This window comes from Mastigoproctus giganteus, chromosome 7 (genome assembly GCF_048544385.1).
Source record: "Mastigoproctus giganteus isolate SK-2022 chromosome 7, ASM4854438v1, whole genome shotgun sequence".
Lineage (NCBI taxonomy): Eukaryota > Metazoa > Arthropoda > Arachnida > Uropygi > Thelyphonidae > Mastigoproctus > Mastigoproctus giganteus.
The window spans coordinates 26903764-26931366 of NC_143581.1; the positions used below are offsets into that span (position 1 = coordinate 26903764).

General features: G+C 35.6%; 3 protein-coding genes across 3 annotated transcripts in view; 2 read left to right on the forward strand and 1 right to left on the reverse strand.

Annotated features, from left to right (window-relative positions):
• Positions 1 to 1439: 1439 nt before the first annotated feature.
• On the forward strand, positions 1440 to 4423 carry LOC150082742 (techylectin-5A-like). Its single transcript, XM_090378784.1, has 5 exons — positions 1440 to 1545; positions 1822 to 1982; positions 2139 to 2244; positions 3729 to 3893; positions 4134 to 4423. Exons 2-5 carry the CDS (start codon positions 1851 to 1853, stop codon positions 4415 to 4417), a joined length of 687 nt encoding a protein of 228 aa, XP_090234910.1. The 5' UTR covers positions 1440 to 1545; positions 1822 to 1850; the 3' UTR covers positions 4418 to 4423.
• Positions 4424 to 7013: 2590 nt separating this feature from the next.
• LOC150082743 (techylectin-5A-like) lies at positions 7014 to 12711 on the reverse strand. The gene is made up of 6 exons (XM_090378785.1): positions 12627 to 12711; positions 12103 to 12247; positions 8849 to 9006; positions 8272 to 8377; positions 7818 to 7982; positions 7014 to 7343 (listed from the first exon to the last, which is right to left on the reverse strand). The coding sequence occupies exons 2-6, from the start codon at positions 12245 to 12247 to the stop codon at positions 7048 to 7050; spliced, it is 870 nt and encodes a 289-aa protein (XP_090234911.1). The 5' UTR covers positions 12627 to 12711; the 3' UTR covers positions 7014 to 7047.
• Positions 12712 to 16083: 3372 nt separating this feature from the next.
• LOC150082744 (uncharacterized) overlaps positions 16084 to 27603 on the forward strand; it is a 28082-nt gene continuing 16562 nt past the window's right edge. The window contains exons 1-6 of the mRNA XM_090378264.1: positions 16084 to 16498; positions 17368 to 17473; positions 24646 to 24794; positions 25690 to 25846; positions 26004 to 26109; positions 27341 to 27505. Of these exons, the coding sequence (XP_090234390.1) occupies positions 16482 to 16498; positions 17368 to 17473; positions 24646 to 24794; positions 25690 to 25846; positions 26004 to 26109; positions 27341 to 27505 (700 nt within the window). The 5' untranslated portion in view covers positions 16084 to 16481. The remainder of the gene's footprint in view (positions 16499 to 17367; positions 17474 to 24645; positions 24795 to 25689; positions 25847 to 26003; positions 26110 to 27340; positions 27506 to 27603) is intronic.

The window sequence follows — 27603 nt, forward strand, 5'->3', positions numbered from 1 at the left end:
AAATTAATCATTCTGCATGATGGAAGAGATGGGAGAGGGGGGGGTTGCCGAAGCTTTACTCTGGAGGCAGGCTACTAGGATAGCTCACGTAGGTTTTGTCAATGATATGCAGGAATTTTGCCAGAAGCCACAAGGAGGAAATTATTCCGTTCTATAAGGCAATGGATACATCATACCTTGAATATCGCATATAGGTCTGGAGGTCCCATTTTAGGATGGATATGGATCTGTTGAAACAGGTACAGAGAAGGACAACGAGATTAGTGAGGGAGAACAAAAGGATACTCATAACCATGAGAGTCTTCAGCTCTGGGAATTGCTACGTTTGGAGAGTAGCACCTGTAAGGTGATCTGACGTAGTTGTTGAAGGCTTTGAATAAATTGAGCAAGCTGGATGCTGATGGAATTCTTCCGCTAACTACACACGTGAAGGTGCATAAATTCAAACTGAGAAAGGATGGTTACATGATAGATGTGTGGAGGTTTTCCTTCAGCCAGCGTTGATTGTTGGAACAAAATTCCATCTGTTGTTCTGGAAGTGGTAATTTGAATAAATTCAGGAAGAACTATATAAATTATTGATAGGAATGGATAGGTGATGTGGGAAGTTTTTTATAAGCTTGCTTTCTTGCATCATTTGCCACTACTAATACTAGGACCAAATATTTATTCAATAATTAAATTTAATTAATTATAATTAGAGCGGTATATTCTTAACAGAAAGTGTAATCTTATTGGGTCCAATCTAAAGCATTATTTAAATAAAAATTATCAAAGTTTAGAATAGAATTGTTGAAACAAATGATGACTGAATTACTAAAATCCCAGTTATACATGTATTCTCTGATACAGCCCGAGTTATACCAGTTTGCAAAGTTACAATAACAGCAAGAAATCTAAAATGATTTCTGGGATTTGAAATTTTGAAAACGAATTAAATACTGCGATTATGACTCTGGTAATACTTGAGTTCTGCAGGTCACTGGACGGAAACGACGTTGAAATTCAAAGAAGTTCACAGTTAAAAGAAAGCAGTTGCTTGTCAAGTGACTGCATTCTGCTTCCTGTCTCTGAAGAAAGTAAGCCAAAATGAAAGGTAAGTTCCAATCCTGTGTTCCTTCTGCGTACTTTGATTTTTTGTTCTCGAGTTATATCGAAGATATTCCACTTAAAACCAAAATACTTTGATTAAATTAATGATGATTATTGAGAACAAATCAATCATTTTCTATAAAGTTTGTTATTACATTAATTTTTGCGATTTCAACACAATTTATTTTGTCAAGAAGACCTGGAAGTTTAACTGCTGATTTGTTTTGTAGATGACGTTGCAGTGGTTGTTAATAACTTTAATTTCGTTGGCAACAACTGGAATTCGAACATCGGATGACACCAAATGCTCGACAACTGGAACTGGAGAATCAGTCGACTCCAAATGCGTAACAACTAGAACTCCAGCACCAATCAACACCAAATGCGATTTGATTTACGCAAAAGAAAAAGTTGAAGAAGCTTATCGTACAACGAAGAATATTTTATCGAAAGGTAAATAAAACACGAGTATGGATTGGTATATATACGTTTATTTGTTAAATTTTGGTTGGAGTAATAAAGTCAGGGTTGTAAAAGGGTTCATTGTACACCAATACCATCATTTATTTTACTTTTACCAGTCAAAATTATTAAAATAGTTTCGTTTTATTAATATGCATGCTGGTAACGACAATCCTGTGGTTAAATTCCATGATTATTTAATTAATTCCATGAAATTTTATCTCTAACTTTTAATCCCAATATTTGAAGTTTTATTGTTTTTTCCAGTCAGCCAATGCGGCTGCCATTGTCCCCCAATGGACTGTGCCGATGTGCTGGAGAGAGGGTATAATACCAGCGGAATATACAAGATATGGCCCAGAAGTAGGGTGCTGACAGATAGCATCAATGTCTATTGCGATATGGCCACTGATGGTGGTGGCTGGACGGTTCGTATTTTTTGTTATTGTTCAAAATTATACACAACAAAATTTTAAAACATTACTGAATATAAAATGGAGAAAATCTGGTGGGACATTATAGCGAATTTATATGCTTTATATTTCATTTGAAATAATATATTTCCAATGTTTCGATATACATAGGTTATCCAAAGAAGAGGGGAATACGGTCGAGCAGATGACTTCTTCTATAAAGACTGGAATTCATACAAAAAGGGATTTGGAGACATCGATATGGACTTCTGGTTAGGTATTGTGGCGTACATTAAATTTATGTCTGAGAGAGTAGGTGTAACAGCTAGAGTGTCCCCAAGATATTAGCAGCACAAAAGGGTATTCATTTCTTAAGATAAAGTGTAACGTAATGCCATTAACAACTCTGGAAATTTGTTGTACTTCTACTAACAATGAGAAAACGATGCGATTTATTTTAGAACAATTTTTACATTTCTAATTATTAAACAAAAAATCCATGCAGAAAGTCAAATGAAACCATGGAACAAATTCGAATACAGATTTTGCATAGTCCACGGAAATTAAGTAGAGAAACAAGAACTGAATTATATTGTGTTTCTCTCGTGAAAATTTAGAGGATGCTTATGCAATAATCTTAAGCCCTAGGGGTAGCACAGTTGGTAGAATCGCTGTCCTCCCCATACCGGGTGGAAAAGACCCGAGTTCGATACCCGTCGATGACGGGAGAATTTTTATGAGCCTTTTTCACAACGTAGCTGAGTTATTCGGTCTCAGGCGAGGTTCGCATGGTTTTTTTCTCCCGGAAACTCGAGCTTTTCTTCCAGCAAACAGAAAATCGACGCCAGAAACACGCAATTTACAGACAATATACACAGAGCAATAAGGGCCTTAGTCGCTGATGCTCCTGAATCCTATTGCAAGAACAAACCTTTTCAATAAGATTCCACTGCTATAGCCGTGATCCTAGTAATTGAGCCTTGGTTTTGAAGAGGTCCAAATCTATGACCAAATCTTTCTATTCTGCCTGAGTGATTTGATGCTGCTTTGCAGTATCAGGAGTTGAAAAGTCTGGATCTGTTCTCGTTGGTTCTCCATCTTCTGAAGACTCCTTTTCCGATTCTATATCAGAGTCAAGTCTGTTAGTTTCTGTTGGCTTTGGTGCTGGCATTTTATCATCGTGAGTAGCTGACCTGGAGCAGAAGGTATGTTGGAATAGTCTACTCTAGGATTTTCCAGAAAAACCAGTAATCCAAAATTAAGGTGTACTTATAATAAAAATTAATACCACGAAAAATAAGCAGTTAATCTTCTATACAAACCTGGTTCCAGGAACATGAGAGTGAATTCCGCTACCCTATTCACCACGTTTCAATGCAATTGAGCACTTGGGGGCTGCGATGGAAGGAGGTACCACTACGGGGCTGAGATACTACGTGCCACCAAAAACAAGATACATACATATCCTGTATGCCTCCGCTGTCTGGACCTTTGCTTCAGTTACTAATCTCAAGAAGTAGTTTTCACTTCAACCTGGACTGGATCTCCTTACCATCATCAAACTTATCCTTTAATCATCAAATCATATCTGACGCTTGGAAATTTAAGGAAATTATTATTATTTTTGTTGTTTAAGTTGCATACCTTTTAATTAGAAGCTAAGATAAAAAAGCAAAATAATAATAATAATAATAATAATAATAATATTGAATTTGTCCATAATATAAATTACAAAATAGTCTTCTGTTTTTCTTTATCTAGGGAATGACAACATATACGCACTTACAAATCAAAGAGACTATTCTATTAGGTTTGATCTTAAGGACTTCGAAGGAAATTACAGATTTGCAGTGTACGATGACTTTTGGATTACGGGTGAGGAAGAGGCTTATGTACTGCACACCAGTGGCTACAGAGGAAATGCTGGTAAGCATCCAGTTAAAATTTCTTTTAATAATTGCCAATTTGCAGTCATATATGCAAGACATTATACAATTATAATCAACAGTCCTACATTGGTGAAGATATCCATCTGCCTCAGTAGGAGATTAGATTTGGTCTTATATTTTAAGGATATTATGTGCTTATGTTATTTATCGATACTTGTACACATTTTCAAAATTCATTTGTGCAGAAATAATTCAAATATTATTATTGTTTTTTCAGCGGACTCCTTCAGTCCGCACAGTGGAATGAAATTCTCCACCAAAGACAGAGACAATGACATTTTCGATCAGCATTGTGCCCAGTTATATCATGGCGGTTGGTGGTTTTACACTTGCCACGCTTCCAATCTAAATGGGTTGTACCTCAGGGGGAACCACACTCGGTATGGTGACGGAGTGGACTGGGTATCATGGAGAGGACATACGTACTCCCTTTTCTGGACTGAGATGAAGATCCGTCCTGCTAAGTTGAGGATTACTCAGAGAGAAGTTACTCCCCAGTAAATATTTGTAACCACAATCGCATTATACTTTTTAAGGTCTATTAATTGTAAACAGAAATTGGCCTATTGTATTGGATTTGTTTATTAATTAATTTCCAGAGAATTTTGTTTTCGATGATTGGTACTGCCTGAAACCTCATTTGTAATACATGCCATCAACATATAAACTCACTTGATAAGCTTAATAGATCGTAAGGGCCCAGCAAAGATCTCTAGAATTGCATTATTCAAAATTTTGCAATCTACTTTTGACTTCAATCTTCCTCAAAGCGCCTACTGAATAGCAAATATTTTAATATAGCCCGAATTATTTTTCAGAGGCTCTGGAGGCAACGTCTTTGAGGTCCAGGACGCTTTTCCATTAAAGGGATTACTAATGTTTCAGACGATACGAACAACCTTTCAATTGAAAAAAATATATACAAAGTATTATTAAAATAATTGAAATAATCCAATTAAAATAATAGAAGTAATCTTAATTTATTATTATAAACGTACGTGTTATCAGAATGAATTCGAACAGATATTGAATATTGAAATATGTTTATTGCAAAATAAATAAAACTAGCCTATTTATATAGTAAAAATACACTGGCAGGTCAGAAAATTAGAAACTTTTATTCAATACCTTTTCCCACATTATAGTCCATGCACGTCGTGGCATGGATTCCACTAGATATCCGAGGGAGTCTAGTTCTAGATTTGACCATTCTTCCATCAGAATATTTGTCAGCTGTTGTATTATGATCGGCAGAGAACACGTATCCCAGACAATCTCAATTGGATTCAGATATGGCTAATTAGAAAGCCATGGTCTTCGGAATCTTCGGAATCGTTACTTGATCCATTCAGGCAGTTCACAGATGCACTAAAAGAGATCAAAATGAAGCACTGCAGGGTGAAGTTGATCGGATACCACAGAAAGATATTCATTGGAGGTAAGACGACCTTCCAACAGTCTGAGCGGACCCAACCAGTACAAACAGAATATATCGCATACTATGATATCTCTTCCAGCCGCTTGAGTGGTGATTGAGGATCACGTCATACTTTCACCCTAACATTGGTCCAAAACATTGTAAAGCGAGACTCGCCACACCACATGAACGTTTTCCATTGGCCTGTACTTGGCATTGGCCACCATTCTAGTCGAATATTTCCGTATTTTATAAAAAAATAAGTAGTTTCTGTGGGCACACGACTACCAAATCACAAATTCTTCAACTGCCGCTGCAAAATTCAGATGGATATGAGTCTTCTTTGCCTAGATCGAATTATTCAGTTATTTTTTCACTCTGGACCTTCTATTCGCTCGATTCGTTTTAAATTTCTTCAATCTCGTTCTTGGATTATCGATTTTCTATCGCATTTATTCCCTTTAGAGTTGCATTTTCCTTTCATCTTCCACTCACTGTATACTTATGAGATGGTTGCTTTCATTCCACTAGTGATTTCCTTTGTTTTCTCAGTTGTGGCTCTTGCTAATCGTGGTCCAACAATAGCAGCTTTCTGAAAATCGAAATGATCACCTGTCCTCCCATGATCAGATCCATTAAGGAGCCCCAGAAAAGCATAGAGTATTTATCTGATTCCAAGAAACTTGGGATCGTACCATTTAACAACACATTTGCATAACGCACATTTAATTATCTGTTGACAACAATTGAAAAAGGTTTCTAATTTTTTGGCCAGTGATTGCACAATCAGTTTACTCATCTTTAATCAGCCCACTGCATATTCATATAAAACATTAGTGAACTTTACTTCTCGTACTAACTCTTTGAGTTAGTTTAGCAGCTTGGAAGGAATTTTTTTTGTTGGAAGTTTTGTTTTGTGGTGTTAACAATTATTTTAAGGTGTATTAATCAAAAAATCTTTAATGTTTTTTATGCCATCTATTAACATTTGTACACGTTGCATTTCTTAAAATGAACACTTGTACATCACATACAAACTAAAAACAAGAACAGGTCGAATAAATTACAATAAATGTTTAATATTTCATACCATTAGATCTAGAAACCTTTTTGGAAACAAAGATTTAATTTATTCGATTGAAAATGGAAGAGAACACCCCAAAAAAGTCACGGAGAAGACTTCTACAGAGAATGAAATGGCCTCAAGATCACAGTCCATTTTAATACGATCACAGTCCACACCACACCGGTGTGGGGGGGACTGTGATTGTATTAGCTTTCGAATAGTTATACCCTCATAACAGTCCAACAGTTAGTTGACAATACCCGATGGACAGTGATGTAGACCACTGTCTGTCACGGAAAACTTCAAAGTTCAAGCATTTTAGGAGCAAGAAAAGAACGTAGTCTGGCTTTATAGTTTAAAAAAAATTAATACCACGTGATTTTTGTAAAAATGTATTTATTTAAATGTAAGAATACAATAATAAATTGTTCTGTGCAACACAGATTCTTAATATACACCAACTACGTTGGTGTATATTAAGATCGAACAGTATATATCAAAGTTTAAACGAAGAAATATATAACAAAAATTAATTCTACAAGAAAATATGGACATTCACATTGTATAACAATCAGAATATGGATATATGTTAATAAATCATCAACAATCCTGGCTCTGATCAACTGCACATTACCATGGTAATGTTTCTCATAGTGGATTCAGCTCTTCTTCTCCAGATGATGATGCGACAATATCCAAAGGCCTCAGTTTCATCTCAGTCTTAGCCAGAGAATATTTATAACCTTTCCATTTCATCCAGTTCACCCCATTGCCATCGCTGGTATGGTTCCCTTTTAAATACAGTCCATTAAGATTAGACTCGTGACACCTTTCGTACCACCAGGCTCCTTTATAGGTCTGTGCACAGTTCATATGGTTGATGTCATTATCTCTATCCTTTGTGGTAAAATTGCGGCCATTATGGCGAATAATAAAAGAATCCCCTGAAAGAGAGAAAATGTTTAATATTTATGCACAGATTGGAACATTGATCTTTACATTTGTATATTCAATAAGAGAGAGAAAGGATATTTTTAAACAGTTCCTTTCAAGTGATTTAGTTTCATTTAACATATTTTGTTGTGTACTGAAGATAAATGAAATATTTTACCATTAAACTGAAAAAATAGTGCAGTTTGAGAGATAAATTTTGACCATGATGAAGGTTTAAGTTTCCTCTTTTATTAGCAGCTTGTTTTCCTGTTAATAAAGGTTATTTGTAGCTGGGGCACTGTATTGATGGTAGGGCATAGTATATACTATTACAATTGCACTTCATAAAGCAAAAATTAGTTTCAGTAGCTGATCTGAAATAATGATTCAGAAATGTTTATTAAAACAATATTTAACGATAGAAAATACGTTATTTTGGTGTCATACTGTTATTTTATTGTAACCTATTGACAAATATTAAACACCTGCATTTCCTCGGTAACCTTCAACGTGCAGTTTGTATAGATTTTCCTCGCTGTCAATCCAAAATTTATCATAAACAGCATAGCGAGTTTCTCCAGGGACGTCGCTCAAGTCAAACCTGATGGAATTAACTCTTTGGTTGGAAATAGCGTGGATTTTATCATTACCTGCAAGAAAAAAAAGAGTCATTTCAATGTACCCTACTTCTATTTCATATCTTTTAAGGATTCTTTTATGTCTTTTATTCAATCTATAATTCAGGCACACGGAATCTTACGAGATACTGACCTTCAATTTCTAATATTTTTATGGAGCAGTGTATATCCTTTAATTATTGTTAACTACCCTCTGAAAAAGTCTCTCATTAAGATTGAACTGTGCTGGAATTCTTTCAAATTAAACAGTAAAATAACTGTTATCATTTTATGCCTCGTTGCGCGAGCTACTAATACTCACCCAACCAAAAATCTTGGTTCAGAAACCCGAAGCCAATTTTGTAGTCCTGCCAACCTTTGTAAAAGTAATTTTCCTCTCGTCCAAAGTCGCCTCTTCTTTGAATAACCTGCAATAATCAAAAAATCGAGTAGCTTGGGGATCATATCAATTTCCAAGATTTCTGAAATTTATAATGGACAATAGCAGACCAGTGTGGACAAAGCAGGACCAAAAGAAGTTGCAAAAGCTATGCAATGGGTCCATTCAGTTGATGAACATTCCCGTGTTTTAGATGATAACGTTCGGAATTCAGCTGTGTGGTGTCCACTGTTACTGCAACATTCTAGGATTGTAAAACCTCGTGGTAAATTGTAGCTCGTCACAGTAACTTCGGAATTCCCAATGTGCCAAGAAATACGATCATTTAACTCCTTCCAGAGTTTCAATGCTGTCCTCTTTTTCTATCCACAGAGTTCAAAGATAAGTTTTATTACTCGTATACCCACATTTTAAATTGATACAAAAACCCTGTTAATACCACTTTTTATTATTATTATAAATAATTTATTTTATTGTTATTATTAGAAGGACTACTTACTGTCCAACCTCCACCATCAGTGTCCATGTCACAGTACACGTTGAAACTCTCCATCACTGCTCTGTTTCGGGGCCGTATTTTGTATATTCCGCTCTTGACATGTCCCTGTTGAAGTATTTCTGCACAGTCCACTGGCAGACAATGCATGTGAGATGACTCTGTTTGAATAATTAATGTAATTAGAATTAGAATCGTGAATGTTATTGATCTGCTCTTTTTTTATGAGTCAGAGACACGAGCGATTTTAAAAACTCAGTAATTAAATAAAGAATTTAATTATTGAGTTTATCGTAAACTGTAAACAGGGAAAACGTTTCAGAAAACATAAAAGAATTATGGTCATAATTTTAAACATTATAATCGTTGTAAAGAGAAGTAAAATATAATAAACATCGTAGCACAAATCAAGAATAAGTAAAAATAATAGCAGGGAAGTTGGATCAAAGCAAACCATGGATTGTTGTTGGCGCTGAAACACAGCATGGTACGGATTAGGTGGATGTCAGGTATCGATGCTCAATCATCTGGCACAGTTTTAGCCACAAGGTTTGGAAGAGTTTATTCCAGTTGAACAGATGCGATCCACTCTAGGAGAATGCGACAGTATTTGCAATCGACAACCACTTTCTACAGGTCAACTCAAAGGCGCAGCAGTGCCTGTATTTTAGGGAGTGGCTGGCAGGTAGGAAACGATTACAAAGTTTCAGACGATTGTGTTTCAGGATCATTGTGGTCAGACCTCGAGGATGGCTGAGGGTTGTTCCATTGACAGAAATCCCAGATGTTTTGGGCTGAGCAACTAAAGTCCTTAGTTGCTCAGCCATATCAGTGGTTCTCAACTGAGGGGTTCGGCGATGCTTATTTGTGGCCCATTTCACGGTCTAGTATTCACATGCGAACACGGGTTTTTGAATGAGGCCGAAGCAGATGCCCAGATTTCAGCTGCATATAGAATAAATGGATAAACGATGGTTTGAAGATATCTGGAAGTGGTTGCGGCATCGTTGGAATGAAGTAGGTGCTCTCCAGAGTAAGGTGATACACAGTATACCTCCAGAAGCGATTCCTAAGGATCGCTACCGGAGGTATTCTGTGTGCGCATCAAATATCAGCTTCGAAATAGACATCGAGGTCCTTATGGCTGGTAACCACTGGAATGAGAGTGCCACAAACTGATGGTTGAATTATTGTTGCTGTCAGTGAATAAATCATTATTGCAGATTTAGAAGGGTTAAGGTCTAACCCAAAAATCTGCAAGTAAGTTGAAAGACCGATCAAGCTCTCTGTGAATGAAGATGCAATTGCCTTTGGGTTTGCAGACTGTGGGATTATGGTAAGAAACTTTATATCATCGGCATATATTAAAGCATCATCACGGGGACACATAAACGGAATAAGAATGGCTGAGAAAGGGGAGCCAGAAAGGACACCACCTTGCTAGACTCCTGCAGTAATTTTCAGGATAAAGTGATACTTCTTCATTGTGAGGTGGACACTTCTATTACTCAATAAAGCGGTGAAGAAAGCTAGAACACCGCCATTAATCCTGAAGAAGGATTTCAGAAGACAGAGAAGGGCTGTGATGTCTAGGCTGTCAAAGGCAGCTTCAATATACAAAATAGCCAATTCTGATTTAGTTTCGAAGGCCTGAAGGATGGATGTCTATGCCGCCATGTGATGTGTTATTGTGGGTCTATTTGCGACTGAAAAATGAAATTGCTTCGGTTTCTGTAGCATGAGCTATTTGCTTAATTCTGGAAGGAGTACATTTTCTAGAGGTTTTAGGAGGATGGAAGAAGTTGTGATTGGTCTGAAATATTTTGGGCTTGTTGGCACTAACTTTGGTTAGTTAGTTGGCACTAACTTTAGCAGTGGAATCACATAGTATTCATTCCATTGGGCAGAGAAAACTCGTGTGGAAAGGAATGAGTTCAAGATTGAAAGCAATGCATCTAGGATGAAGGGGCTAAGGCACTTAATCGTGAAATGCGGTATTTTATCTCGGCTCGCCGTACTAGATGGACGCAGTGAGTTTATAGCATTTATCAGTTGCTGTCTGGTGATAGAAACGATGGATAAGTCATCACTAGGAGCAAACTCTGAGTATTGGAGAGGAATTTCTGCAAAAGCGGAATTGGCTTTGAATCTTGCAATGCAGTCCATCCAGTTATAACTTCCCTTCCACTATCATCTTTCAAAAAAATATAGTAACCTACATAGTGTTGCAAAAAGTAACCAAACTGAATTCAATCAAAACAAAATGTTGATAAGGAAAGTGTTTTCTTATTTGTCTCCCTCAAAATAGTCCTCAAAGGACAGAATACACTTATTACAGCGTTCTTGCAAGATTTGGAAAGATTTCGAAAATTCATCTGCAGTCAATCGTTCTTCGAAATGTCATAAACACTATCAAATTGGCCTCTTTCAATCTCAATTTCAACTTGGGAAACAGATAAAAGTCTATCATAGCCAAATTAGAAGAGTAAAGAGGGTGGTTGAGCACTGCAACCTGTTTGTTAGGTAAAAACGTATGCCCTTTGATCGCTGTTTGAGAAGGCGCACTGTTATGCAATAGACGTGAACAACCGAACTGTTAAACTCTAGACGCACGCCCTTGACTCGCCAACAAACGTTACAGTATCTCTAAGTGGTAGTGGGCGAGAAACGGTCCTTCTGGAACGAATTCCTTGTGGATTATCCCTTTGTGATCAAAGAATGCATTCAGCTTGGTCTTTGATACACGTTTTCTGGGAAAGAAACTTTGGTCTTGGTGAGCTTTGTGATCGTAATTCTGCATTTTGTCTTTTGGTCTCAGGATCATAATGGAACCACCAACTCTCATCTCCAGTAATAAGTAATAATGCCATTTAGGGGACCAGGTCACCTAAGCAACAACTTCAAGTGGACAGATTTTCATGAAATTTTATATTTGGCTCTTCTAGAACGATTTGTCGATCCTCCCCAAATTTAATTAAAATCGGACCATTGAAAATTATACTTATCTTTTGAAACATAGCTGAAGCACTGGATATTATTTGTTGCTATGCGCTGGTTGGAGAAATGAAAAGATTGGCAGATGCGCAGAAACAAAATTGCCCCTGATTACACACAAAAGTTGTTGCTTTTTCTTCTTTTCTCTTTTTTTTCCATTCATATAGTAAATCATGAATAATTACTACTAAATTGTTACTTAATTAAATATGCAAGGAATATTTAACGGGATGAATGCATGCATTTGAGCTTATGTAGTTTACCTTTGGACAAAATATTCTTCATTACTCGACAAGCTTCATCAATCTTTTCATTTGCATTACTCAGAGCACAATCATTATCAACTGATCCATGAACTCCGGTTATTACGAACCAAGTGAAAATTATTATCCACCACTGTAGCGCCATCTGTAATTCAAATTGGTTATTTTATGATTAAAAGATCAAACACTTGCCATGTAGATTGAAAATTGTTGGAAAAACTCCAAACTTTGAACATGTTATGAACGCTTTTTTGATTTTTTTTTAAATAATTAGTTTACTACTAAATTTTAAAAGTGTATTTATGCATTTCCTAATTTTATTCAGTAAGATAAGTTTTATCGATACTAATTATTAAAATCAAAATTAAATTAATTATTTCTAATGGGTTTTAGACTCTTTAAGGTTTTTTCTTTCGCTAAAGTATTTTGAATATTATTTAATCAAAATATTTTGGCTTTAAATATTATTCATTCCTACATGTTAGAGACAATTCGAAATTCAATCGAACACAAAAGGAACTTACCCTTAAAATGAAACAAAAGCCTGGAGTTAAAAATGTCCACTTTAAATTGAGCAAAATGCTCCAAGAGCTGTGAGAATTTCTGAACGTGTACCTAAAAACGTATTGCGTGGAACTTTCTTATAAGTACTTCCGTCAGAAAGACTAACGGAAGTGGAGTATACACTGATTGATAATCAGTAGAAGGAAGTAAATTTTTAATTGATTCTTATGGTTATCACAAGAATATGATAACTTGTTAGCCTATCATCTATGCGTATGTGCACGTGTATACAAGTAAGCGTACTCAAATAACTAGTACAGTACCCTATCGAAACTATTCGATCATTATCACTTTTGGAGAAAAAAATAAAATTAATTTCAATGACGTGTAACCCACATTGCCCATAAAATTAATCATGGAACACTTCGGACAAGTTCCTTGTAGTAGAGAGTAGGAATTTGTGTCCATTCCTCCTTTAGAGCAATCCCCATTTTGAAAGAGGGGGGAATTGTCCACGACCTGATCCAGTGTTCCAGTTCATGAAGGTGCTCGATACCATAGAGAACACTTTTGAAAATCATTATGCTAATTGTCGTATGCACTTTTATCAAATTGGTATTCTGAATACGCAACAGCTGTTGCTTTGTTGAATTTAGCAAAACTCTTCTCTATACGATGATGGACCTTGACACGGCAATAATAACAGGCTGAGTTAGGGTCGGAGCGAATTTCTATGAAACCACCATGATGACGTTTGAAAAATTCATAATGGATTTTTCTGAGCAAACCTGTAAGCCAAATTTCATGATTTAATGATCTTTTTCTGTTCTGATCTTGATAAAATCATCCGAATATGAGGCCCTCGTGGATAGCACAGTTCATAGAAGCGCTGTCCTCCTCACACCAGGTGGAGGAGTTCGAGTCCTGTCGATGAGTGAAGGGATTTTTATGGGCCTTTTTCGCAACGTGGTTATCACGGAAACTAAGATCCAGCAAATAAAAAATCAACCTCAGAACATATGTATTTCATGTGAAGGAAAAGTACCAAAACCTAGGTTCTTTTGCAAACAATATGCCATCAAGAATACAAATGGAATATCTGTGCTGAACTAAAAGTGGTGGCGTTGCTAACTGGGTTGCAAGGTGGATACACTAAATACTGTTGATTTTTATTCGAGTGGGACAGCCGAGTGAGGGATTAATTTTCACTACAGGGTAAAAAAAATGGCCAGACAGTTCAGAAACTACACCAAGCCAGAAAAGTGTAACACATCTTCCTTTGGTGGGTAGGTCGAAAATCTTTTTAACCTGTAGATAAATTTAATTGCACGTCAAGCTAGTTTTGATAAAATTATTTCTGAAAGCGAGGGACAAAAAGGAGAAGGATTTTCCTGTATGGGGCAAATGTTTGCTCGAATCAGCGAAGCGAAGATAAAAGAGGGAATTTTTGTGGGTCCTCAAATAAAACTGCTCTTCCAAGATGAGTAATTCACTAAAAAAAATAAGGCTATAGAAACAAAAGCCTGGAAGGCATTCGGAAACGTCTACCGGAACTTTGTAGGCAAGGTGAAATCACCGAATTACAGTGAAATTATGGATGAGCTAATTTTAGCGTACAGAGAATTGGGATGCATTGTGTCGTTAAATCTTCATTTCCTACATTTCCATTTAGACTATTTTTCTGAAAACTTGGGAGCAGCCCCGATGAACACGATGAAAGGTTTCACCAAGATATTTCTCAAGTGGAAAAAAGTTTCCAGGAAAAATGAAATCCAAATATGTTGACAGACTACTGTTAGAGTCTTTTATGGCAGACACCGCAAATAACGACAAAATAAGAGTGTTTGGTTATTAAACAAACATTTTATAAACAGAATAAGGTTAATAGACATATTTTTCGATATTTAGTGCTGTATGTAACATTTTCTAAAAATATATGAAATCTATTTTACTAGAAACTTAAGTTTTAGTATTTTAGATTAAATATCATTAGAATTCCAATACTGGATATTAAAAGAGTTATTTATAAACACCAATTTTCGGGATGCAATTATTGATGATCATTTAACACATACAGTAACTGAAATTAATTACTTGTATGTATTTATAGGAGCTTAGATCTATTTTGCATTTGTGATGAAAAATCCAAGAAATTCCCTACACTAGGAAATCAGATACTTTAACAAGTATCCCTTTTGGGATATAATAAGCCATGTTTTTCTTCTAACTGGGAGTTAAGCATCCAACCTTCTTGGAATTACACCGTTTTTTGTAAAGTGATTCTAAGAAATACTTCAGATTTAAATTTAACTGACTACATTAGGTCATGGTAGGAATAACCATCAAATCGTTTGAATATCAGTGACAAAAATCTATATTTCGCTGATTTAAAATCTGTTTTTAATCTGTTGTCATTTCGAAACTAGATCCCCAGTAGAAATCAATTTTCATAAATTCTCAGAATAATAATTAAACCCGCTAGTACGTTGAAGGAATAACATTCAAATTGACGTATTGCAGATTCTGTTTTTAATTTTATCACTAAAAACATGCAATTCTATGTAGGCTACTCCTCTGAAATTATAGGAATTCTCTTTCAAATAGAATTAAGGGAAATGTTTACAGCTTAAAGACTATATATACTTATAAGTGCCAAAATTTCATTCAGTAGAAATATTAATTCAAGCATGAACGGTCTCTTTCCAGTGCTCACACAACGGTAGGTCATAAAATACTTCATGTTTTTTTTCTCAGTTCAGTTAAAGCCCTCGCCGATAGCGTTGCGGATAATGTCTCTTTCACTGTCTCACACAGAATGAAAATAGCCCGATAATATTCATCTGGAAGGGAAACATTTATGACTATTTTAATCCATGGCCATGTTATCCGGTTTCGGACATTAATGGAGATTTTTTCTCATTATTTTAGTTGTTGTTAATAAATTAAAATTTCTTCTATAAATAAAAAATCTAGAGATGACTTTATTATATAATATATATGTATACAGCGCGTATTAATCGGATCAACACCATGACGAATTATGTCCATATTTTTATCTCCAAAAATATTTTACAGCCAATCATATACTATTAAATATTTACATAACCACATAATATTAAATATTTCGGATGATGGCATATTATTCAATTTTTCGAATAATCACACAATATTTCATTTTTCAGATGATCCAACAAGTGATTTGTGTTTTTATTCCTTTTATCATTGTGGTGTGTGGTGAGAGTCTCACAACGGACAGTAAAAATTGTGGTATTTCTGATTCTAGAAAAAAGATTGAAGAAGCCTTCAACATCGTAAAGGATGTACTAGAAAAAGGGAAGTATAATTTCACCCTCTATTTCAACTCTTTTGTTTGGCAAGTTTAACATAAATGTTGAATCCAAAATACTGTGTTAATGTTATAGAATTCTTTTAAAATATTCAGATTCCTTTTTCGCATTTAATTCAGCATTCAGACTTCAGCGTTTCGATAATCTATTCCATAAATATCCTGACAGCACCGGAATTCATAAGTAATGGTGCAACGTTTCCAGTTGATCCTGGATTATCGACTTTGAGCTCTGATGAGCTCAAAGTCGATCTAAAAGAGATGCAATTTCTCAACTATCACAAAAGTATAACTTTAGAATAAGAATATATGTATGCAATTTTTGCTTCTTTGCCTCGTTGCTAATAGCCATTTTCGCTTCTAATTATAACTACACTAATTATTCTAACAGCTGAAAGTCGAGGTAACAAGCCAGTGGACTGCGCAGAAATATATCGACAGGGCCATGCCAAAAGTGGGATATATAGAATATGGCCAAGAAATAGAGTGGTGATGGGAGGCTTCGAAGTGTATTGTGATATGGGCACTGATGGCGGAGGATGGACAGTAAGTAGAAAGATTTTCTATAATTTTTGGGCTATGCACATTTGTTTTCCAGATTTAAAAGAAAATCAAGTTAATCATGATCCTTTCCTTGGAAACGCTATCTAAATAATGTGTGATAACCAGCCTTCAGAACACAAAAACCTGAATCCAAAGTGCATTTTAATTGAATTGCTCTCAACAGTCTGAATATACAGTTAAACTCACCTTGGTAAAAACATTTCCACTTGCTTTTTTCAAACTTGGCGAATCAGACGATCACGGAATAGGGATTACATGATTTGAGTTCCCTGAAACTTAAAAGATAAACCAATTCAACTCTCCAGTGTTTCGATCAAGTAAACAAACTGAATTTTGCATTGAATGCCCCTAAAGATGTAACATTTGCAATGGCCAGTGAAGAAACATCTTGCCATTTCAAATTAACAAAATATTTGAATATCGAAAACTATTCGATATTCAAATATCTGTTGGATATCGAAATCATAAACCGTAAAATTTCATTTTATCTTTTAAAATTTGATTTTATAAAAAAACGTGAGAAAAGCGAATATAAATATTCCCTTCCAGAGATCAATACTTCCTCTAAAACTTCATTCTTATTGAAGGAAGGATGAAGTATCAATTTTAAGTCTTCAACTTCTTTTAAAATTACAAACATAATGAATAATTTTTAAATTCAAAAAATATTCAAAATCGCAAAACTATGAAAATTATCCAAATTCTGTCAAAGCGAACTTTGCTAAAGAAAAACCCTTCACCACAAATTTCTCTTTTTGTACTACAGTAAAGAAAATAAATATCCAAATTGTTCAGAAATTTTTATAAACTGTTTTATAGCATGTGAGTAATTTATATACCGATCATTGCAGGTTATTCAAAGAAGAGGAGACTTTGGTAGAGAGAAAAATTACTTTTTCAAGGAGTGGCAAGACTACAAAGTTGGATTCGGTCTGTTGGATCAAGATTTTTGGTTGGGTACGTAAGCTCATGAAATGAACTCCAAAATATTAATCCTGACAACAGTCGTTTTCTCCTTAACTAAAATAAATAATTAGTCTATCATCGGAAAGCAAGTTTCTGGTTCGAACGAAGTTTGATCATGATAGAATGATATATTTATAGTGACCAGAAAACGGTTCCAACACCAAATCGTTGGTATAATACCGTCTTCCTCACATCACTTTGAAAAGACCTGAATTCGAATGCCGTTAATGATTGGAACAATATTTTATGGGCCTTTTTCACAACAGAGTTGAGCTAATCGGTTTCAGAAGATGGTAGTATTGATTTTATTCCTGCAAACGTAGTTTTTTCTTACAGCAAACAGCAATTTGACCACAGAATATTTGCAATCAATAGGCATAATATATATCTCTCAATATGGACTAAGTTGTTGATGATCCGACAACAACTTTGTCCATAACTGTAAGTGAACCATGACCGCTCATGGGAGAGTATAAAATCTGTCATATTAGGACCACCCGAGAGGCAACTCAATTGCCCATGTATTATCTATATAAATTGCGTGTGTTTTCTAGTCGAGGGCACTGATGCTTGTTTTACTAGAAGAATGACCCGAGGTTCGAGGGTGGATAGAAAGGTTTTCCAACTGACCAACTCAACTACTGAGCGATTTTATTGTAATAGTGTTCTTAGGAGCATCGGCAACTAAGGTTATATTGCTCCGTATATATTATGTCTGTAATTGTGTGTGTTTTGTGTTCGATTTTCTGGTTGCTGGATGAAAAACCCAAGGTTTCGGGAGAAATAACCAAGCTGCCCTCGCCTGAGACTGACTACCACAAACCTTTGTGAAAAAGCCCCTTAAAATTCCTTACGTTTTCGACGGACTCGAACCCAGTTCTTTTCCACCCGCGTGGGGAAGATGGCGAGCCTACCAATTGTACTACCCCCACTAGAGCTTAAGATTCTTGCATAGCATCCTCTAAATTTCCTGAGGAAAACGCAAACTAATTCTGTTCTTGTTTCTCTACTTAATTGGACTATGCAAAAAATTTTTGAATTTGTACTAACAGTGCTGACACCAAGGATCTACTGAGCTAAAATCTCAAGAGCTATCTCAAGTCACCGACTTATAGATTAATACAATTTGGAATTCGACCCCATTTCCTTTTAAAATTGCGTTTGCGTAATCATATGAAAAAAAATTTTAAATTCAATGTCTTTGACATTCAAAAATCATACAAGGTACCCCGCATTGATAAATGCAAAGCTGAAGTTTTTAAAAATTGGCATTAATCATCAAACCCGAAAAATTTAGAAACTTAACTATCAATTAAATGAAAAAGAAAACTTCAGATTTGACATCATGTCACTCATTCATTTTTGGGTTTCTGAAAGACGGCGGGTTTTCGGAGAATGCGCAAGATTTCCATATCTCGAAATGTTTTCAAGTAAATTTATAAATCATACTTTTCTGTAGGTAATGATAAGATCCACGCTATTTCCAACCAAAGACCAAATTCTATCAGATTCGACTTAAGTGACTTTTCTGGAGACTCTCGCTATGCTGTTTACGATAAGTTTTGGATTGACAGCGAAGAAAATCTATATAAATCGCACGTGGATGGTTACAGAGGAAATGCAGGTTTGTACATTTTCTCTCTCTCTCTGTTGCATATTCACACATTCACACTCCAAGTTTAGCTAAAATATTTTGTCTCATTTCAGGGGATTCTTTCACTCCACATCATAACGGCCGCAACTTTACCACTAAAGACCGAGATAATGACATTCACGAAAGCAACTGTGCCGTGTCCTATTCAGGGGCCTGGTGGTACGAATGGTGTCACACCTCTAATCTTAATGGTCTCTACTTAAAAGGAAATCATAGTAGTGCTGGTAAAGGAGTAAATTGGAATTTGTGGAGAGGGGATAACTATTCTTTGGCTAAAACCGAAATGAAACTGAGACCGTTGGATTTTGGTTCACCAACTTTCCAAGAGATGCCAATGTAAAGAACATGGGCTGATGGAGCTATTTGGATATGTGATGGTTACTATTGTGATATTTGCTCAAAATTCTTTTATGGTTGAGATTGCAGAATTTTCTAAGAGAAGACTCAATGATTTCGTTGAATACGGACTTGAAGAGCAGAATTATTTTGTCGACTTTACTTTCATGTTATTTCCTTTTGTAATATATTTACTTGTAAATAAAGTGTTTCTGAGATTTATCCAATTAATAAAATACTCAATAAATTGTATTTTACGTCCACGAACACCTTTTATGTAGTGTACTGATTCTTTAAAGTATTTTATGTCATATAATGTATGCACGTTGCCAAGAACAAGGTAGCATATTTGTAAATGAGCTTCTAATAATTTTAGAAGCTCATTTTAGAAGCAAGGATAGCGAGACTAAGCAGTGGGGGTCATTTTGTAGAAAGATGGGAGAAGAGTTGCTCGGGAGCAAACAATAGGTCGGGTGACCAGATTAGTCGCAGCGCCTCCTCTGATCAGCGACACCATAAGTTCCGAACAGGAAGTAAGGGTACGTCAAGTGTTCGAATTTAAATTAAGACATAGGTTTGCTCGTCGGTGATGGGGACCTTCATATACGCTATCAACGGTTAACATCAAAAAAGGGATACGGTTGGGGAAGGAAAGGGGCAGATATCCATAAGGGAGGTTGGCTCGCGCGAAAAAGGGAATTGCATTGGGAAATTAACACTAACGAATAACACGGGATGTGATTCCAAGGCGTCAGAAGAGAGTGGTTAAAGTCCCGAGCAAAGGCAGGGCAACAAAGAGGGGCGGTACGAAATTTCGGGGAACAAAAAGGAACAGCGCACGAGAAAAAGGGATTCAGTCAGTCAGTTGAGTAAGTTTTGACCAAGATTAAGATGGAATAGTTAACAGAATAAGTTTAGATAAAGTTTTAAGATAGATAAATCAGTTAAGAAAAGTGTGATAAGTTTAAAGACGAAAGAAGTGAGTGAGTAGGTCCTATAAGTTCTCCGCGGTAGAGAACAGTTGAGAGGTTGTGTTATAAGCTTAATGATGGAAGCAACGGTTAAGTAGTGTGCTGATGTGTGGGCCAAGCAAGGAAATAAAGCCTAGTCCAGCATTGGAAGGTAGTAATCTGGGGATCGAAGTTCCTGGCAACATAATCGCAAGCTGTACCTCCAAGGTTTTGTCGTGTAAGAGACTACACTTGTGTCCAGGGTCCGGCCAGTTGTGAAGACATGTGAGTCGAGTAAGGAAAGAATGCCAGTCCGCCACGGAATGAGAAAAGGACGAGAGTCGAGTTGTGTTTTTCTTGGAGAGAAAGGCCCAGAAAATAGTCCCCGAGAGAAGTCTAACGGAGAACCAGATATGGAAAGGATGATTAAGTTTTAAAAGGTCTAAGTATAAATATAGTGAGGTAACGGTGAGGCGAACCTGCCCGAGATGAGATGGAAAGCCCGAAAGTTTCCGGAGAGAAGAAGCGGAAGCCCTAGCGGAGAGATCCAGTTCACCAATAGAAGTAAGTGGTCAGATAACGAGATATTATTTTGTGACTTAGAGGACTCTAGAAATGGATGGGGGGGGTTATGGGGAACATGTTAGCATATATGTACAATCAGAAAGGAGGTACCTGGATAAGGTTAAATTGCCTTTAAATGAATGGATGTAAATTAACTAATTTTGGATGGGTTAATTAGGAAAGATTATAAAGATGAATGTTATATAAATGAAGTCCCGAATGTGATGTAATGGACGGTCGGAAGTATGGTTGCCAGCATAAATGTTAGAAATAAGATATATGAAAGTATTAAAGATGATTTTAATTGTACTGAGATAAAGTCTAAATAGGAAGAGTTTATCATCATTCTTGTGACTAGAAGAAGAGTATTGTATAAAGGAAGATTCGAATGTGGAATCTATGTTGATACAGAAGAGATAAAGGTGAGTTACTTAGAGAAGTCAGTGCCTGTTAAATTATGGAAGTGTTAACAGCCTTGTGATATATAGAAGGGTGATGTATAGGAAGGTAGTTTAACCTGGACGATAATTACATATCTTGTTCGGTAAGGTTAATACCCTCTAATTGTAATATGTACTTAACCATTGATCATTTCCATTCATGTTCTTTGGCTAAGACTGAAATGAAACTGAGACCGTTGGATTTTGGTTCGCCAACTTTCCAGTAGATGCCAAAATGTAAAGAACATGGGCTGATGGAGCTATGATGGAGCTAAATTGGATATGTCATGGTTCCTATTCGATATCTGCGCAAAATTCTTTAATGGTCGACGTTACATAATTTTCTGAGAAAAGAACTCAATAATTTCAATGAATGTGGAGTTAAATATCACGATCATTTTATCTAATTTACTTTCATATTGCATTTGTAATGCTGGTACTTTTAAATAAAGCGTTTCTGAGATTTATCCGATTAATAAAAGACTCTTTTTTAACTGTAATTTCACAGGGAAATAAAAAAATTTATTTTATGTAGTGTACGGATTGTTTTAGTGTAATGTGGGCGACTTACCATAACAAGGTAGCATACTTGTAAATGAATTTAACCATGGACTCATGGAGTCTATGGTTAAAGATGAGATTCAGAACCATCTCCACAAGAATGATGTCATCAATAGATCCCAGGATGCGATCATTAAAACACTGGCCGTGCCTGATAAACCTAAGAAATTACTATGAGATAGTAAATAAACAGTTTGATGCAGATAAGAATTTCAACATATATCTTGACGTTGGTTGAAACAGGGTTTTAGGCATATCAACAATGCGTCGTTTATAATATGTCTCTAAATTTCTTGTGTTCTGTGGTGGATTTGCTGTTTCCTGTTCGAAAAGAAAAGAGCATGGTACCTTCGCCTGAGGTCGAATAACTCAGCCACTTTTCAAAAATTGTCCATAAAAATTGCTCGAGTCATTGGCGGGATTGGAAATCGAGTCCGGTGTGTGGGATTGGCAAGTACCAACTGTGCTACCCAAGACGGCCATATGGGTAGCATTAATTCCGGATTTAACATACCAATGGGGTTGTACCACGCTCGACTTGGTGAAGTATTAAAAGGAACTATGGGTAACTGCACAGTCCAACATGAAGACGTTCTCTGGGCTGTGCAAACAAGCTACTAGTTGATGGGGTTCTTCGATGTTATACAGGAATTTTTTCAGTAGGGATAGGTTGTTGTTGTTATTGAGGTTTTAGGAGCATCTGTCGCTAAGGCCATATTGCTCCAAATATACTGCAAATTGCGTATTCTGTGTTATCATGGCAGTACCAATGCACTTTATATCAAGACGCCCCTAGTCGTAACACTTCAGAAAAGTGTACTGACGTAGTTTCAAGACTTCTGATTATTGCTCTATTTCAGGGGTCGGCAGTCTATGCACTGTGGACCATATATAGCCCACCTTGTGATTTACTTGGTCCCGACAGGTTAACATTTTAAAAACCTGATTTCTTCTCCTTGCAATTCTTAATAAAGGAAACAAGAGACGTAAGCGTGTATATATATTTTAAATTTTTTCAAAGAACTCTTAGTGATCGAACTATTCAAAGAAACGAATCTAAGATACAGACAAAAACTGAAAGTGTACAAGTAATTGTAATTGTAGTAGGGTTTTCTAGGACCATCAGCGACTAAGGCCATAGTGTTCCGTGTATACTGTCTATAAAATGCGCTTGTTATGAGGTCGAATTTCTGTTGGCTGGAAGAAAAACCCGAGTTCCCTGGACAAAAAAAACCATGCTACCCTCGACTGAGACCGACTAACTCGGCCAATTTGTGAAAAAGACCCATAAAATTCCTCACATCGTAGATGGGATTCGAATGTCGCATTTTCCACCCGGTGTGGTGATTCTACCCACGAGGGGCGTGTTCAAGTTAACAAAAATTAATTGTAAAGACAATCTTATTTAAAAAATTAATACTTATTTTGGTGGTTAATATGATCCTTTTTAATTTAAGAAGTGGCTACCATTAATTAGTATTTTTAAAAATAGATTATATAGCTTATGATGTTCTTCTACACGTTTGTTCTAATAATTTTACTGCCATTACTAAAGGATTTTTTAATTTAAGAATTGACACAAACAGAAGAGAAGCAATTTGTTAAGGGACCTTAGGCATCCTGTGAGCAATAATGGAACCCCAACAGCTATTCCCATTACTGCTGAAACGTTACATTCTCTAAAGATCGATTTTAGGCATAAGGAAACAGATGATTGCTTAGAATCTGGTGAATTGATAACAGTTTTAACCACTCCAGTTGTTTGCCCTCTAGTTTATGTTATTTGTAGATCTAACCAGTATTTTGAGCCCTTTCGCATTATTCTCCAAAGGTGGCTTAATCAGTAATATACTTTCAGATAAATTAAAAACGGCGGTAAGACATTATTGTATATTTTATTGTAAAATTCTGATTTTGTCATCTGTATTTAAATTAATCCATTCCCACAGTAACTAATGAAACTCCCTAATACCCTTTCCCACGTCTATGGGACGAATCACATTCAAATTGACGCATTGGAGAATTTTTATTTAATTTTATCACTGAAAACAGGCAATTCTATGGAGTCCACTCCTTGGCAATTATAGGAATTCTATTTCTAACAGAATAAAGGGAAATGTTTACAACCTAAGGTCTATATATACTGTAATACAAGTGCAAAATTTTCATTCAATAGCGTAATAATTTTAATCCAAGCACCAACTGTCTTTCTGCAGTCCTCAGACAAAGGTAGGTTACAATTTAAAATACTTCAATTTATTTTTCTCAGTTCAGATAATGCCCTCGCCGGTGGCGTGTGGATAAAGCTCTCACTGTTTCACACCGAATGAAAATAACCTAATTTAGATTACCGTTGACTATCAAAGTTGAGGATAATATTATTTTGGAAGAGAAGCTTTTTATGGGCTATTTTCATCCATGGCCACGTTATCCAGTCTGGACTTTGCTGGAGATTCTATTCTCTAATTTTATTTGGTTTTAATAAAGTGAAATTTCATCCATAAATATGTATGAGTCTGTGAAGCACCATCTGATAAAGTATAGCTCTATTTGTAGTTCTATAAAAAAATTTCAGGTGATCTGATGTTATTAAATATTTCAGGTGATCTCATACCATTAAATTTTTCGAATGATGAGAGATAATATTTCATTTTTCAGATGATCCAACAAGTTATTTGTGTTTTGATTCCTCTAATCATTGTGGTGTGTGGTGATAGTCGCACAATGGACGATAAAAAATGTTGTATTTCTGACTCCAGAAAGAAGATTGAAGAAGCCTTCAACATGGTAAAGGATGTACTAACGCAAGGAAAGTATAATTTCTTCCTCTGTTTAAAATCCTTTGTTTGAAGAGTTTGATATAAATATTGTGTTAATGTTCCAGAAAACTTTTTAAAATATTCCAATTCCTTTTCTACATTTAATGTTTCAGAGACTTAAGTTTTTCGATCATCTATTCCTCAACTTGCCTTCTGATAGAACTGGAACTCGTAAGCAATGGTGCAATGTTTCCAGTTGATGCGAAATATGTTGGCTGATGAAATCGAAGTCGATCTAAAGAAGATGCAATTTCTCAACTATTCTTTCTGTCTTTAGGTAGTAAGATTAAGAGTAGTTTGACAAAATAAAAGAAAGAAATAAAAAGAGTAATTAGACGAAATAAAATAAGTATATTTTAGGATTATGAGGAGCGTGTTCGACACAAAAAAGCTTTCCAACCTGCATAAAGATTACAAAAGCATAAATAGAGGGCAGGATTACTGATATCGATACTGCTTTCAGATGGTTAATCAGTCCACATACGTCATACATCCGTGAAACCATATCCTTCATTCCACATTTATCAGATCGACTCTCACTGGTAGGATTTTCATATATTTTCTTTTAGAGTTTCGTTTGTCGAACATTCCAAATATCATTAAATGTGACCAATAGAAGTCCAGCAATGTTCACATAGGTTTCTGTATATTGTATCTCAAATCTGGAGATTTTGTTCTTTGCTCTGCATTGGTTTGAGCAATGAATGGACAATATGGTGAAGATGGAGAAAGGAAATATTCTCGGGTCTCGGTTGTTATCAGTTTACTGATAACAACCGAGAATTACTCTTCTGCGTGACTGTTAATTTATTTTAATTATTATACGGTGAGTATACAGATAACCAGTTAAGCTTCTAATTATAACTACGCTAATTATTCTAACAGCTGAAAGTCGAGATAACAAGCCAGTGGACTGCGCAGAAACATACCAACAGGGGAATGTCAAAAGTGGAATATATACAATATGGCCGAGAAACAGAGTGGTAATGGGAGGCTTCGAAGTGTATTGTGATATGGATACTGATGGCGGAGGATGGACAGTAAGTAATAATTATGTAATTAAGTAATAAGAACTTTGCTAAAGAAAAGCCCTTCACCATAAATTTCTCATTTCTACTAGAGTGACGAAAATAAATATCCAAATTGTTCAGAAATTTTTTTAAAGCACATGCGTACTTTATATACTGATCATTGAAGGTTATTCAAAGAAGAGGTGACTTTGATAGAGCAAAAGATTACTTTTTCAAAGAGTGGCAAGACTACAAAGTTGGATTCGGTCTACTGGATCAAGATTTTTGGTTGGGTAAGTAATAGTAACTCATTAAATGAACCACAAAATATTAACCCTAACAATATTCGTTTACTCCTTAATTTGAAAGCACCAAAATTATCAATAATTATATGGAAAAGAGCTTGCGTTTAAGGATTTTTTCAATGCAATTAAGGTTGTAGTAAATGACACACTGTTTTTTAAACTAAAATTAATAATTAGTCTGTCAGAAAGCACGTTCCTGATTCGAACGAGGTTTGTTCATGATAGAAGCGTAACGTCAAAGTATCGACCACAACCCATTTGAACATCTTTGGGATAAAATGTAAATCAGAATAAGGTTAAGATGTCCTTCGATAGTGGAGCTCATAATTGCTTATGGGTTTCTATTAGAATTTTTTTAGGAAGTTTTCCACAGCGCATAGAATAAGTGATTTCGAAAATGGTGGGCCGACACCTTTTTTTTTTTTTGAATAAATACATGCTTTGTTCATGTCCATCGTGAGTAGTTCCGTTGGTATAATCACCGTCTTTTCCCCCATTGGATGGAAAAACCCTGAGTTCAAATCTCGTCAGCAACAAGAATTTTTATGGTCCTTTTTCACCATGTGGCCGAGTTAATCGGTCTCTAGCGAGGTAAATGGATTTTCATCCAGCAAAGAGTAAATTAATCACAGAATACACGCCCTAAGTTTCTGGTGCTCTAAAACTCCAAACAAAACTCTTTAAAAACTGTAATATTAGGGCCACCTGAGAGCCCATGTGCATAAATTGCGTGTCTTCTTTGATTTGTCTGTTTTGGTGAACGAAAAATCCTAGTTTCCAGGAATTTTTTCCAGAACAGACATACTTTCTATCCAGGGTTTAGACCGACTAAGTCATCAAACTACTGAGTGAAAAAAAGCCTATTAAAGTTCGCGATTTATAGATTAATACAAATTGGAATTTGGACCGATTTTTTTAAAAATATTTATATAAAATATGAAAACATTTTAAAATTTAATGTCTTTGACATTCAAAAATCAAATAAAGTATTCCGAATTAATAAAGCAAAGCTGAAAATTTTAAAAATTTGCATTAATCAATCAAAATCAAAATTTTCGAATGTAAAATATCATTTAAATGTAATAAAAAGCTTCAAATTCGACATTACATCATTTACTCATTTTTGTGTTTCTGAAAGAGGAGGGGATTTCTGGTTTTAATAAGATTTTAATTTCTTGGACTGTTTTTATGTAAATTAATTAACCTCGCTTTTCTGTAGGTAATGACAAAATCCACGCTATTTCCAACCAAAGACCCAATTCTATCAGATTTGACTTAAGTGACTTTTCTGGAGACTCTCGCTATGCTGTTTACGACAACTTTTGGATTGACAGCGAAGAAAATCTATATAAATTGCACGTGGATGGTTACAGAGGAAATGCAGGTTTGTACATTTTCTCTTTCTATCTCTTTCTCTCTCTGATGTATTTGCATATGTGTAAACTAATGATATAATAATTAGTATTTATGATCAGATTTTAA

Bases quoted from the DNA above. Each gene is read 5' to 3' on its own strand.
- LOC150082743 (XM_090378785.1), bottom strand. From the start codon at position 12,247: ATGGCGCTACAGTGGTGGATAATAATTTTCACTTGGTTCGTAATAACC. The intron at 9,007-12,102 runs GTAAACTACATA...TTATTCAAACAG, and splicing joins GAAGAATATTTTGTCCAAAG to AGTCATCTCACATGCATTGT. The intron at 7,983-8,271 runs GTGAGTATTAGT...TTTTTCTTGCAG, and splicing joins GAACCAAGATTTTTGGTTGG to GTAATGATAAAATCCACGCT.
- LOC150082742 (XM_090378784.1), top strand. From the start codon at position 1,851: ATGGACTGTGCCGATGTGCTGGAGAGAGGGTATAATACCAGCGGAATA. The intron at 1,983-2,138 runs GTTCGTATTTTT...CGATATACATAG, and splicing joins CTGATGGTGGTGGCTGGACG to GTTATCCAAAGAAGAGGGGA. The intron at 3,894-4,133 runs GTAAGCATCCAG...TTGTTTTTTCAG, and splicing joins TGGCTACAGAGGAAATGCTG to CGGACTCCTTCAGTCCGCAC.